A 12,932-nucleotide genomic window follows, 5' to 3' on the forward strand; every position below is an offset into this window, starting at 1 on the left:
TAGCACCAGTATTGCAGAAGTTATGAACCTTTAAACAACCAATAACAAAGTCAATACTTCAACCTTTGGTGGCCTCGGCCTAGCATCTCAGCCCGGGACAGAAAGAGACTGGAGCGACTGGTCAGGAAGGCCAGTTCTGTCCTGGGTTGCTCCCTTGACACTCTGGAGGAGGTGGGCAACAGAAGGATGCTAACTAAGCTAAAAGCTATGATGGCCAGTCCCTCCCACCCCCTCCAGCCCGCCCTGACAGCACTTGGTAGCTCCTTCAGCCAGAGACTGTTACACCCGCGCTGCAAAAAGGAGAGATACCGACGCTCGTTCCTACCGACTGCTGTCAGGCTGATGAATAAAAAATAACAATCATAATAATAATTTTTATCCATTTGTGTTCATATTGTATTTAATTGAAAGATGTTGGTTTTTTTTTTCTCTTTCTCCTTTCTTCTTTCTACATACATTCTTGCTGCTGGAGGCTGTAAATTTCCCCATTGTGGGACGAATAAAGGATATCTTATCTTATCTTTATTACTTTTGTTTTTTTCCTCATATACTTAATACAACCTTTTTTTCAATCAAATGTGATGTCAGAAAAAGTTATAATTTTAATTCTTTAAAATAAATTTTTACACTGCTTGCTTCCTCGAAAAACTATTCAAGTGTTTTCATTCGGACTAACATCTGTATTTTTGCTGTGCTAAACACACTTGTTGATGTTCTCATTGCAGAGCAGAATCCTCGCCCTGTTGCCGCAATGTTTAGCCGCAGCCCAGGCAGTTCTGGGAGTTCATCCTTTCCCCCGCCTTGATGTTCTCATCGTGCCAGCAGGGTTTTCCAGTCTGGGCATGGCCAGGTACGAACACACACATTCGCAAACACAGGGTGGGGAGATAGTTAGTTACAGTCTGGTGAAATTGTTGCAGTGGTTGTGGTCAATAGCAAATATAGACTGACTCTGTTTATTAAAAATCGTTGTTGTGTAGTCTCCGAAGCATTGGTCAAGCAGGACTTATAAATTCTCAGATGATATGTTTTGAGGTGTTTTACCCCCCCCCCCCCACCCCCTTTTTTTAAAATTTGGAAGACATGAGCTATAATTTTCATATAGCAACGAAAACATTGAGCTTGGCTGCCACACTGTTGACGCTTTAATCTGCTGCCTGGGCTACACTTCACTTGTTTTTGGAGTGTGATTCATGGCGTGTTTCGCATGTAACCCCCCACCCCCACATCTTCTTTTAGAGGTCCTTACTGAATTGTAGGGTCCAAGGGCAACTCCCCATGACTTATCTTCTCTTATGAAATGTAGCCTTCACCGCCCTCCTTAAAACTGGGACCTGCGCTTTCCTCATCTTCCCCCAAACACACCACATCTGCGAAAAGCTCTCATCCTGAACTCACTTCTGGGGTAATTTTTCTCAATCCCCACTTTCCACTCCTAAAGCCGTGGTTCAGGTGGTCTCCAGGCTCTCCTCTCTGCAAGCCAGATTTGTGTTGATGTTTTTGCGTGCAGTGTAAGCATTGGTCTGACTGTTGATGTGCTGTTCCTCCGCAAACTAAATAAAGCTGCTTTTATGCATATCTTTGTTATGCCTTCACCATACCATGTCCTATTCACCCTCGATCCACTCTGTTCATTAAATATCCCTTTTTTTTGTATGGAAACATAAGATTTGGGCTTTTTTCCCCCCTGAAAAATATGTATCAATTTTTTTAAAATCTTAAATTTCCAGATTTTTTTTTCTTGTAACATTGCAACACTTGAAAAATCCAAGGTCATAAAGATTTTAATCAACCTAAAACATGTCAGAGTACTTGTAAGATGGCATTTATTTTCTGAAAATAAAGTCTGGATATGTTCACACATAAAAGCTTGTATATGCGTTACAAATCTGTGAGATTTATTTCATCTCAGCAACCACGCACTTTCCGTATCATGCACCAACGAAAATTTGTAACTGACACTGATGGTCCTGGCGGACAGGCAGCTTTCTATGTCCCGATTTTTGTTTTCATTTATTTTGTTCAATGTTGGCCACAAACTGTTGTTGTCGATAATTTATTGAATTAAAAAAAGAAATCCTGCTACTATTGTGGTAAAGTGTTGTCGGTGTAGGAATGAAGCTAAAATTGAAGCGGAAATGATGACTGTTAACGTTCTGGCCAGTGACCTTGTTGACAAAGAAAAGTAATTCGGGGCGTTCAGTCAACATTGTCCATGTCTCTGTTATTTTATTCCCTTGCAAGACTGGACATGAGCTCATTGCCGCAAATGTCTGCTCAATGCGTCATGGCCCCAGATTAGCTTCTCTCGCAAATATTCGGAGAGCATTGGGGTCGCCGCCTGGGCTACTTCTCAACTTTGCACACGTTCATTACAGCGAGTGTTCCCCCGAAATGCCCTTTGATCTACATCTTTCATCTTATAAGATTCTTTCTCTGTGCTGCATTTTTTTTTTTGAAAGAACATCAAGTTCTAACACACAGGCTGCTCTTCAGTGGCTTGTGCATGATGTTTTCAGTTCCTCAAGAGGAAATCTCTCTGGTGCTTTCACACTGCATTGCTGCAAATAGTGGCCTCCACTTTAATGGGTGTCTCTGTTCAGGAAAAATAAGCATCCCGCCCCAAATAAGTTCCTCAGGGAAAAATTGTGGTCATACAGTCGGTAGACACTTTTGTGAGAAAGGTATTTCACTGTTGAACCCATTTGAACTCTTATGCAAACTAAAACAGCAACACCTACCGGTACTGTCCTTTTGCATTCCCGTCACCTCTGTGCTCTATCTCGCGGTTAGCACATCTGTCTCCCAGTTCTGAGGCTCGGGGGTTTGAATCGTTGCCTTCCTGTGTGGAGTTTGAACACATTGCCCGGTGTTTGTGTGGGTTTTTTTCCAGGTACTTTGACTCCCTCCCACATTCAATAAACATGAACTGGACGTTAAATGAAATTCGACAGATGTACGAACTAACCACTTGACCTCCATGCAATCCCAAGTATGATTATTTAACCTGTGGATGAATGCTTTGAAAATGGGCATAAAAATGTCTTTGTACAAAGGAAGAGTCTCCCCACCATTAACTTCCTTGCCCGTAATAGGTGCTTGATCTTTTCTGCAGTGGACTAAATAAACAGCGCTTCCCACTAATGAGGAAATACGGTACTTCCCGCCCTCGTATGCCTGCTAAAACTTAACTCACAACAGGGGAACAAGATTTAAGGACATTGTCAAGCTTGAGACAGCGCCTCCATTGACTCCTTGTAAAAACTCTGCACAGGTCTCAACTCGGTCATCTTACTTGAATCCTCCCTTCGTCCCGGGTGGTTCGGGTCCCAAGTTGCCCACGCACGTCACAGCGGGGGAGTTGTGCCTTCGGAAGGTTGGGAGGTCAACCAAAATGGAAGATTGAGACGATGATGAGACACCGAGGCGGTGTTCACAACAGGCCAGTGGACCCCCGGGATGTGGGAGAGGATGTGCGGATTATTCCCAGCAACAAAAGCCATTAGCCTCTGGAAGGACTTCAGAGACGGGCGCTATTTAATCTCGAAATTGGGAGGCATGTGGGAACGGCTTGGGAGTGGGCCAAGTGCCGATTTTGTGCAGTGGCCCGGCGGAAACAGCAGGAGTGGAGGGCCCTGTGGCAGGCAGGCATGAAGCTGTTGTAGTGTGATCCAGAGGAAAGCGGGAGGTGGAGGATTCACAGTGGTGTGAAGTTTTTATACCCAGATACACAGTGGGAGGCCAGGAAACGAAAGATTAATAAGTCAAGTAAGGGCAGCTCTGCATTCTGAGACTGCAACAAACACTGTGTAGTCTACACACACACACACACACACACACACACACACCATTATGTGTGAACAAGGCTTAGGTAAATATAGGCATGACGCTAGTCAGCACTTTAAGGAATTTAGCAATTTTACGTGCTTTCATGTAACTATGAGAAGTGTTCTTTTTTTTTTTCCTTTTCCCCCCCGGCATAAGCCCCATGTTCGCGGGCTGCAGAAATTCTTTCAATGTTTTTCTCTGAGAAAGACAAATTGACACCGGAAAAGGGAGCACAAATGCAGAGGTGGCTTGTGTAGAAAGGGGAACACTTAAGGGAGCAGTTGAAAGGGTAAACAGTCAAGCAATTTCTTAAAAGTACTATGTTCTATGCAGCCCAAATCATAGAAACACTCCATTCTGATTAAAATTACATTCATGGAATGTGAATTAAGCAGCAAAATTCATTTTTATCCATTGAAGGAGGTGGCTGTTTTGCCAAAAAGATTTCATAGATAATTGCAGTGTAGGTTTGACTACGCCAATTGCAGACATGGCGTCGTTCCGCTGGTGATGTGCTGCTCACGCATACTCATTGTAAGCTAGCTCATTCGGCGAAAGCTATCGATTCGAGGCTAACTTCGATTTAAAGCATATATCATTTTTTTTGGACCATGATTTTTGAGAACAACCTATACACCAAATCGTCATAATAATCTATGATATGATGTATACACATGATCCACTTCAAACCCACACTCAGGTCACCAGATAAAGGGTTAATACAGTGGAGAAATCTCCCCGTTGCATCTCGTCGTCATTTACTTCTAACTGGGAGTGACAGGAAGGGCACTGCGTTTCCTCTGGCCTCTTTGAAGCTAAGGTCTGTGCCCGCTGCACTTGTTGAACCCATCAGATATGAGCGTGGCATGCCAGAGAGGTTGGTAATCCCCCCCGCCCCCCACGGAACCTTTTGTTGAAAATGACATAGGTGTTGAAATGACCGCTTCTCGTAGCATGGGTGATGAGGGTGTTATGCTTTACTGCTGACACACGGATTCCTGTGCTTGTCTCGGTTATGAATGCATCCATTGTTCGCGTTGTTGTCACGATATGTGTTCCGGGATGATGTCACACAAACACACATATGTCATTGTCACGTTGTTTGCAAACAGGCAAACGAGAGATGACCCTACATTCTTTATGGTGAACTCTGATAAGCCTGCGTGCCTGCCTGCGTTGCATGCGTGCCTGCGTACGTGTGTGCCTGCGTACGTGTCTTGGTGAATCTCATTGGAAGAATATGTTTTTAGACCACATTGGATGTATTCCTAATCCTCTTTTTTTATTGATTCATTTAAGCCTTTCAGCTGACAGGTGGCTGTCTGAACAAAATTGGGTAAAAAAAAAAAAAAAAGGATCATGGACCTTGTACTTGCGCTGCAGTGGCAATATAGCTGTCAAAGTGGGGAAATTATGTCATGGTCTATACCTATTGACCTTACTAAGTGGCACCAGAGGATTTTCAGCCTGACTTCAGTTGACTGCATCCCATGTTTATGATCCAAAAGGAAGCAACATTGGTCCCATTTGGGAGGAAGTTACTCGCCGGGCTGCCATGAGGCTCTTGGCACCCTGCTGGACGCTCGCAGCTGCCGTGTTGCCCTTTAGCGCAGCAATACACTTTTAAACTTTTATTGGACTGAGCCCATGATTGCGGGATTTTTGTGGTCATCCAGTAATTTTATACCGCTCCACAGCTACCTTAAGTGAACACTTACATCAACAGCAATCCAGCACATATTTTTTTTCTGTATCGCATAAGGCCGTTTGGGTGGTCAACTTTCTAGCGACATTTAAGCACAGAGATTCTCGTCAGATGGCGGCCCGGTAGTCCAGTGGTTAGCGCGTCAACTTCACAGTGCAGATGTACCGGGTTCAATTCCAGCTCCGGCCTCCCTGTGTGGAGTTTGCATGTTCTCCGCGTGCCTGCGTGGGTTTTCTCTGGGTACCCCGGTTTCCTCCCATGTTCCAAAAACATGCATGGCAGATTGATTGACCACACCGTATTGTCCCTAGGTGTGAGTGTGAGTACACATGGTTGCTCGTCTCTGTGAGCCCTGCGATTGGCTGGCAACCAGTTCAGGGTGTCGCCCGCCTACTGCCCGAAGATGGCTGGGATACGCTCCAGCACCACCCGCGTCCCTAGTGAGGATTAAGCGGTTCAGAAAATGGATGGATGGATAGATTCTCGTCAGATATCACTGGAGTAGCCATTGACTATGGCCAGAACTACGAGAGGTTTTTTTTTCATTGATGAAATTTGCTCAGCCAGTACGCTACTTGTTCCTTTTTGGGGTTTCGATGTACACATTTATGAGGACGAAAAATTGAGCGCTCTCTGGTTAAAAAAAAAAAAACAACAAACAAAACAATTGCACCTTGATGTAAACGGACTGTGCAAGATCCTTGTTTGATTAAACATCATCCAACTCTAGTTTGACTTTGATGGATTAAACGCTTGATGGGAAACTGTCATCTTCCCCCCCCCCCCCCCCCCCAAGTCAAATTTTATAAAACACAATATATCGTCCATGTCCAGATACATTCAATATCATGGTTACCGGGAAACAAAACACTGCCACTACAAAAACACAATAGAATATCTATCTACAGGCAGAGGGCTAACTCTGGTTTAAATTAAAGCCCAATTTTGAAAACCAATCCCTGGCTTGAAACCCAAGCCTCACTTTAACGAAACCAAATCTCCCAGCAGTGAGTATCCTCAGATTTCTGCAGTCCTCCATGAAAATGGATCTTATCTTATCTTATCTTATCTTTGCATTGAATCAAAATAAAACTTTTGCAAACATATATATACTCTTGACTTGACTTGACTATCTGGTTTTACTTTGGACTATGAAAAACAATGATTAACATTTTTGCCCATTGCCCATTCGCCAAATAATCAACAGATTAATTGATGATTAAATTAATCACCAGTTGCAGCCCTCAAGCAAGAAACAAAATCTTGGTGTCTTCCTTTCATTACTCCTGTGGCTACATATCCGGTTGATGGCAACTGCCAGCAGGTGCATCACAGGAGACTCCGCCCACCGACATTCTCTGGAAACCTCAACACGAAAGGAGAAAAAAAAACCCTCAAGCAGAACAGCACCAAACCAAGATTTTGACTGTGTGTGCTTTTTTTATTAGTAACTGACCTGATAATAATAATAATAATACATTTTATTTATAAGCGCCTTTCAAGACACAGTAGAACACTTTTTAATAACAAAAAACACAAAAGTGAAACATTCCTATCCATGGGTATTTCCTGATGTTTATTTGCGTTGCACTGTACAGTATCTCGTTAATTTCAGTTTCCTGTCTGGAATTTGGCACTTGAGGCTGAGGTAGTACAATTTCTCCTTGCTACCTCCAATGAATGCTGATTGTGTGCAAATAACACTCAAAACCGACTGTTCTTTGTTCTTTTGATTTACCCCCCACCCCCTACGACTTGTCCTCCTCTCTCTTTATCACATCTCAAAGGATTTCCTGCCTTTCTGCTCTCTTCTCCAGCTCAATCCATGTGGTAACTCTAGAAGTGTGCGACAGTCTATGCTTTTCAGGAACGACTTGGGAGGTATTGTGCCAGGAAAGTGTGATGTGATTTTTCTTTTTTTTTTGGGGGGGGGGCGACTTTCTTTTTTGCATGGGAGGGGGACATCTGTTAATCAAGTAGTTAAGGATGAGCTGTTTTTTTTCTTTTTTTCTTTCTGTAGTGCCATAAAGGCACCGTGACGGGATGAAAAGGCAACACCGCATGCCTGCACAGGGACAGAGGATGGAGGAGTGCCCATCTGCACACTTTAAAGTGATTACAAGTAGTTAAGACTTTTTGGGAGAGCTTTTTTTTCCAGTAACCCCGGGAACGCAGCTCACAAATCCAAAGTGTTGGCACTGGATCCTTGAGCCTTGATTCCCGGAACCCGACTTGAAACCATATCACTTCCTTGAAACCCTGACTTGAAACCTCAGTCCTGCCTTGAAATCATAATTCTAAAACCTAACCCAGGCTTGAAATGCAAGTCTTAATTACGCATTCATTTGAAACCGAAACCCTGACCATGACTGCAGAATCAAATCCAGACTTGAAACCTTAAATGTCTATTTTCGTGGGGGTAGAGCTATGATACAAAGTTCTATCGTACGGTAGAAGTGCTTATATCATTAGATTTACCTTACCGAGTTTATCCTATTTTTTCCTTGCCTTATATTACTTTTTTATCTACTTTATCTGAATATTTGTGTTTTGTTTTTATTCACTTAATTCTGCAGCCTTTATCCCAAAAAAACATAGTTGAATGGTAAATAGGGAACACAAAATCGCCACACATTCTCATACATCGTGATACATTTTATATTGTTGCGTGGATATAAAATTACATATAGCGGGATATACTTTGGTCCACATTGCACAGCTCTACAATGGGAGTCTGTTCATCAAGTGGTCAAGCATGAGCTGTTTCTATCACCTCCATTCTGTAGCTCCATCAACAGCACTGTGATCTTTTTCCTTCTGGCAACCTTTTTTTCCCCTTTCTACTGTCTGAGGGAGCACCACTCCCATAGGCAACGTTTTGACACCTGATCTTTCATCCAGCATTTCCCCCGTGCTCCCAATAGCCCAGCACTTTTCGTATCTAATAAAGCATTACCCCCACTTGAAGTTTCAAGCCGAGCAATTTTACTCCGGTTGACAGGCGCGGCTGATGCGCTTTGTCGTGAGACTGTGAGACTATTTCACCACGGCAAGAATCAACGAACGATTTATTTTTGATAGCGTAAGGATTTTATGAGCAACTGTAAAAATGTATTTGCGGCATTACTCAAAATTATAGCTACTCTTGGATATGCCCCCCACCCCCTTCCCCCTTGAGGCGACATCCTCTGTACGACTCCAATGTGATCAATGATCGGATAACCCAGATGTGTTGCACTGAACTGCCCTCAGATGTGAACCTGCCGGCAACAGCTGGCATATAGCGCCGCGAGCAACAGTAAAGCAGACACACTGTGCTATAACTCTGGATTAAAGGCCACGGCAAGACAGCCCTGTCCCTGCACACCCATTCCCCTAACTAATGGATGAGTCCACAGAACCCATTGCAAGAGGTGATGGATGGACCCATTGTGCAGCGTAGGGGACACGGCTGCTCTTGATGCGTATCCTGAGCTTGGAGTGTGCGCGCGTTTGTTTGCGTGGCACCTTGAGGCCGAGGGTAATTTCATCTGTCTGCGCAAAGCCAGACGCTTTAATGGTCGTGGGACCTCTGTGAAACAAAGTGCTGTGGAAAGCTATGCTGTAATATTTTCCTCTTCGCCCATGTTGCTCGCAGCTCCGGGGAGTTGCTCTCCAAGTCCTTTCCAAGCTGCAAGCCTTGCATTCTGCACATTTTGCTGTCTGTCAACACAAAAAAAAATTACAACGTAGGACATCACAGCTAAATGAGGTGGCTCAGAGGTATTTTACAGTATTTAAGATAAGGTAAGATAAGATAAGATATCCTTTATTTGTCCCACACTGGGGAAATTTACAGCCTCCAGCAGCAAGAATGTAGGTAGAAAGAAGAAAGAAAAAACAACAACAACAAATATTTATATATATTTACAGTATTTTACAAGTCCTCGGTCTACAACGGCTCTGAGATAGAAGTTTTGAGGTTATAGAGGGCAAGCAATGAACTCGTTTTTTTCAGTAGTATAAGCATATGTAGTCACGCGGTGCAAAAAGGCACGCTCTGTCATTGTCATACCATACTTTTTTTTTCCTGTGATATTTTTATTATTAAAGGCTTCGATGTGATTTACTGTAATCATGCTCTTGAGAAAAACAGCCCCGAAGCGTTAGTCTGCCACCAACATGCTTCACTGTTAGTAACAGCATTGAAAGATTTTTCTGAATTTTGTGGGATATTGTACGGAAGCAGTGGACAAAAAAAAACATGAATGTAGATACCGGAATAATCCTGAGCAAAATGACATCTGTATCACAAAATAAGCAGTAGTTTCCATGGTGAAATAGATTTCTTTATATTGGCGATCATATCCACCATGTTTGTGGGTGCAGCAGTACCGTAATGATCGGCTAATGTGCAGTTATGAGCGCAATATAACAGCAAAGTTTTATTTTATTTATTTTTTTACGATGTCATACTATATTCTCTTGAGATAATGCAGCCAGCACACTTTCACAGTCTAGCACACCTCACAGCTTTGTTCTCTGGCGTTGCATAACAAAGGAACACCATTCTGTTTATCACCTACTATTAGGAATATGTTTTCCTCCTCAACCTGTTATCACTGAGGCAGCGGTGGAACCCAAATGGGGGGGTAGAAGGGGGAGTATTTAGAGAAACGTGTTGTCTTTACATAGAAATCCAAGTTCCCAATTCCGATTGAATGCTTTTAACCGGGGCGCCCGGTAGTCCAGTGGTTAGCACGTCGGCTTCACAGTGCAGAGGTACCGGGTTCGATTCCAGCTCCGGCCTCCCTGTGTGGAGTTTGCATGTTCTCCCCGGGCCTGCGTGGATTTTCTCCAGGTGCTCCGGTTTCCTCCCACATTCCAAAAACATGCGTGGCAGGCTGATTGAACGCTCTAAATTGTCCTTAGGTGTGAGTGTGGGTGCGAATGGTTGTTCGTCTATGTGTGCCCTGCGATTGGCTGGCAACCGATTCAGGGTGTCCCCCGCCTACTGCCCGAAGACATCTGGGATAGGCTCCAGCACCCCCCGCGACCCTAATGAGGATCAAGCGGCTCGGAAGATGAATGAATGAATGCTTTTAACCGATTTTTTTTGGGTGTGTGCTCTTGATGGATGCTTTTGTTGTCAGATTTGCAGTCACTTTTTTCAAGGGGTTATTTGTGTTGTTTGTCCCAACAGTGGTGCTTATACCTCACCAATTGGTGCATTTTGATACTCTCAATATTGCATCGGTGGGATAAACTGAAGGATGCAGCGACAGACCAAGTGCAAGAGGGATGATAATTGTGTGCCTGGGAGACTACAGTAGTTACTTATTAGGGTAAACACAGCTGGCTTGGCTGTGTACATTCTGTTCTTGCACTATTATTATTGTTGTTGTTGTTGTTGTTATTTTTGATGTGTGTCACTTGAGCCGTATTGTTATTGATCAGCCCGGACGGAGACCTCCGTCATTGGTATGCTTTAGATTTCCACTGAGATAACGTCTGATATGATTGGTTAATCTCTTCCCTGCCCAGTGTATCACCCATGCAGGCATTGACAAATACGTACGACGTTGTGTGTCGTCAATAGCTGCCTCATTGATCCTGATCGGAAATTCGTTCACTGGAAACGAATTTCAGTTAAATGGATTTCACGCATAAGCGCGTGAAAGCACATAACCAATTTGCTTAGATGGGTGACATGAACAAACCAAAAAGTATGGCCCCAACAGCGGCTCATAAATATCTTCTGATAATGGAGCGTGCCGCGAGTGACAAGCAGTCATTTAGGACAGGCAGTCGTTTAACAGATGTGTTGTCCCGTCGCAGCATCTACGTGACTCGGCGGCAGAAACGGCGGCGGGCGACGGAATGGGAGCAGACGGCCAGCTCGCCAGTCTGAGTGTTCGTAATGTTTTAAATCGATGCCGTAGAATCGCTGCCAACACACATACGCTGGCTCACACGTACACACGCGCACACACAAACTCTCTGACATTCCTCCGGCATGACATCAGATTTTCAACTACACTCGGAATGAATGGCACAGGGTTGTTTTTCTGCGAAGAGAGTGCGGCTCGGCTATCACTGTCCAGCTGATATGGATTAGAAGTGGCTTTACTCAAGTGTGCGAGTGTGATTTTGTGCGTGCGTGTGTGTGTGTGTGTTTGAGGGGTTGTGCATGTCGGGTCTTGTTGTTCTTTTCTTTGGAGAGCCTACACACGGCGTTCTCGGCCTCATCAGTTTATGACCCATGTGGATGCCATCCATCCATGTGATACTAAGCCGACCTGCTGAGAGTCACCTTCCACATGCATGATTGTGCTTTTGACATTAAGCACTTGACGGCAACCAAAAACAGCCGTGCAACTTTAACACTAAGTTATTTCAACATGAAGCCCTTAATTGTTTTGTTTACAAAAACGCAGTAGCAGATGATCCCCTTAGCTTACGCTTCATCTGTGATATCAGCTGTTTATTTCCAGACTCCGATGCGATGCAATTTTTGTGATTCGGGCATCTCTCCGGGGGCCCCGGCTTGGCCCCCCGCGCTCATGTGATCAGGCCCTACATGGACTGGCATTTGGCCTGGCCCTGTGGGGGGGCACCCTGTCTGGGAAGCACAGAGCTGATCTGCAGCCAGCTTGGAATTCCAGACATTGGGAGTCAGACTTTTTTATTTATTTTTTTTATAAAAAGGATGAAGGGTGGTAGGAGTTTGGTCAAATAGGCCCCAGTGTCTGATATAGCCCACTCACTGTGTCCAAGAACGAGGGGGAGACCAAGTTTAGTCCCGTCGGCTGACATTAGGAATGGGCGACCTTTTCGTTGATAGGAAAAAAATAGACAAGAGGCATACTTTGTGCCATCTTTCATGTGGCTTTTGTGCCTTAGTTCCTTCCCTATCACGGAAAGGTTTGTTTCCTTGTATGGTATCCTGGCCGGGGCCTTATTTCACCAGTGGTAAAGCCATGATTGGGGGGAGAACCTTTATCTGTACCAATGAATCGTTCTGTAATGTACATAGGTATATATAATTTTTACACACATTTTTTTTTATTTTTTATACCGCTTAGAGTCAAACACTCAACCTCATACATGCTCATGTTCGGGGCGCAGACATGCCAAACCCTCTATCCACTCTGCTTCACTAACGTCATGCTAAAGGTAGACCACACCTTGGTTGCCAGTCAATAACATGGCACATCAAGGCAGATTTGACAATCATTCACGTTTAGACCATCAGAGCACTCCCTCCTTCCATCTTTTTGGCATTCTCCACAGATCTCTGTCAGATATTCATGGTTCTTCCAGAGTATCACTTTGTTTTCCTACTGTCATTCCCTAAATTGCTCCTTATATTTCAAGCTATCTCAGTGTATGTTATCTTCACCCCGCCCCCCACTGCATT

At 44.1% G+C, this 12,932-nt stretch overlaps 1 protein-coding gene across 13 annotated transcripts in view; it reads left to right on the forward strand.

The window, feature by feature from the left end:
* The window catches only part of aopep (aminopeptidase O (putative)), a 71,339-nt gene that overhangs the window by 4,608 nt on the left and 53,799 nt on the right, over positions 1–12,932 (forward strand). For all 13 annotated transcript variants that reach the window (XR_007962783.1, XR_007962785.1, XR_007962782.1 and 10 more), the window contains exon 5: positions 726–850. Coding sequence is in view for 8 of the 13 variants with exons in the window: in XM_052068447.1 (XP_051924407.1) it covers positions 726–850 (125 nt within the window). In the remaining 5 variants the exon portion in view is untranslated. The remainder of the gene's footprint in view (positions 1–725; positions 851–12,932) is intronic.

The sequence above is a fragment of the Hippocampus zosterae genome, chromosome 6, assembly GCF_025434085.1.
Source record: "Hippocampus zosterae strain Florida chromosome 6, ASM2543408v3, whole genome shotgun sequence".
Classification (NCBI taxonomy): domain Eukaryota; kingdom Metazoa; phylum Chordata; class Actinopteri; order Syngnathiformes; family Syngnathidae; genus Hippocampus; species Hippocampus zosterae.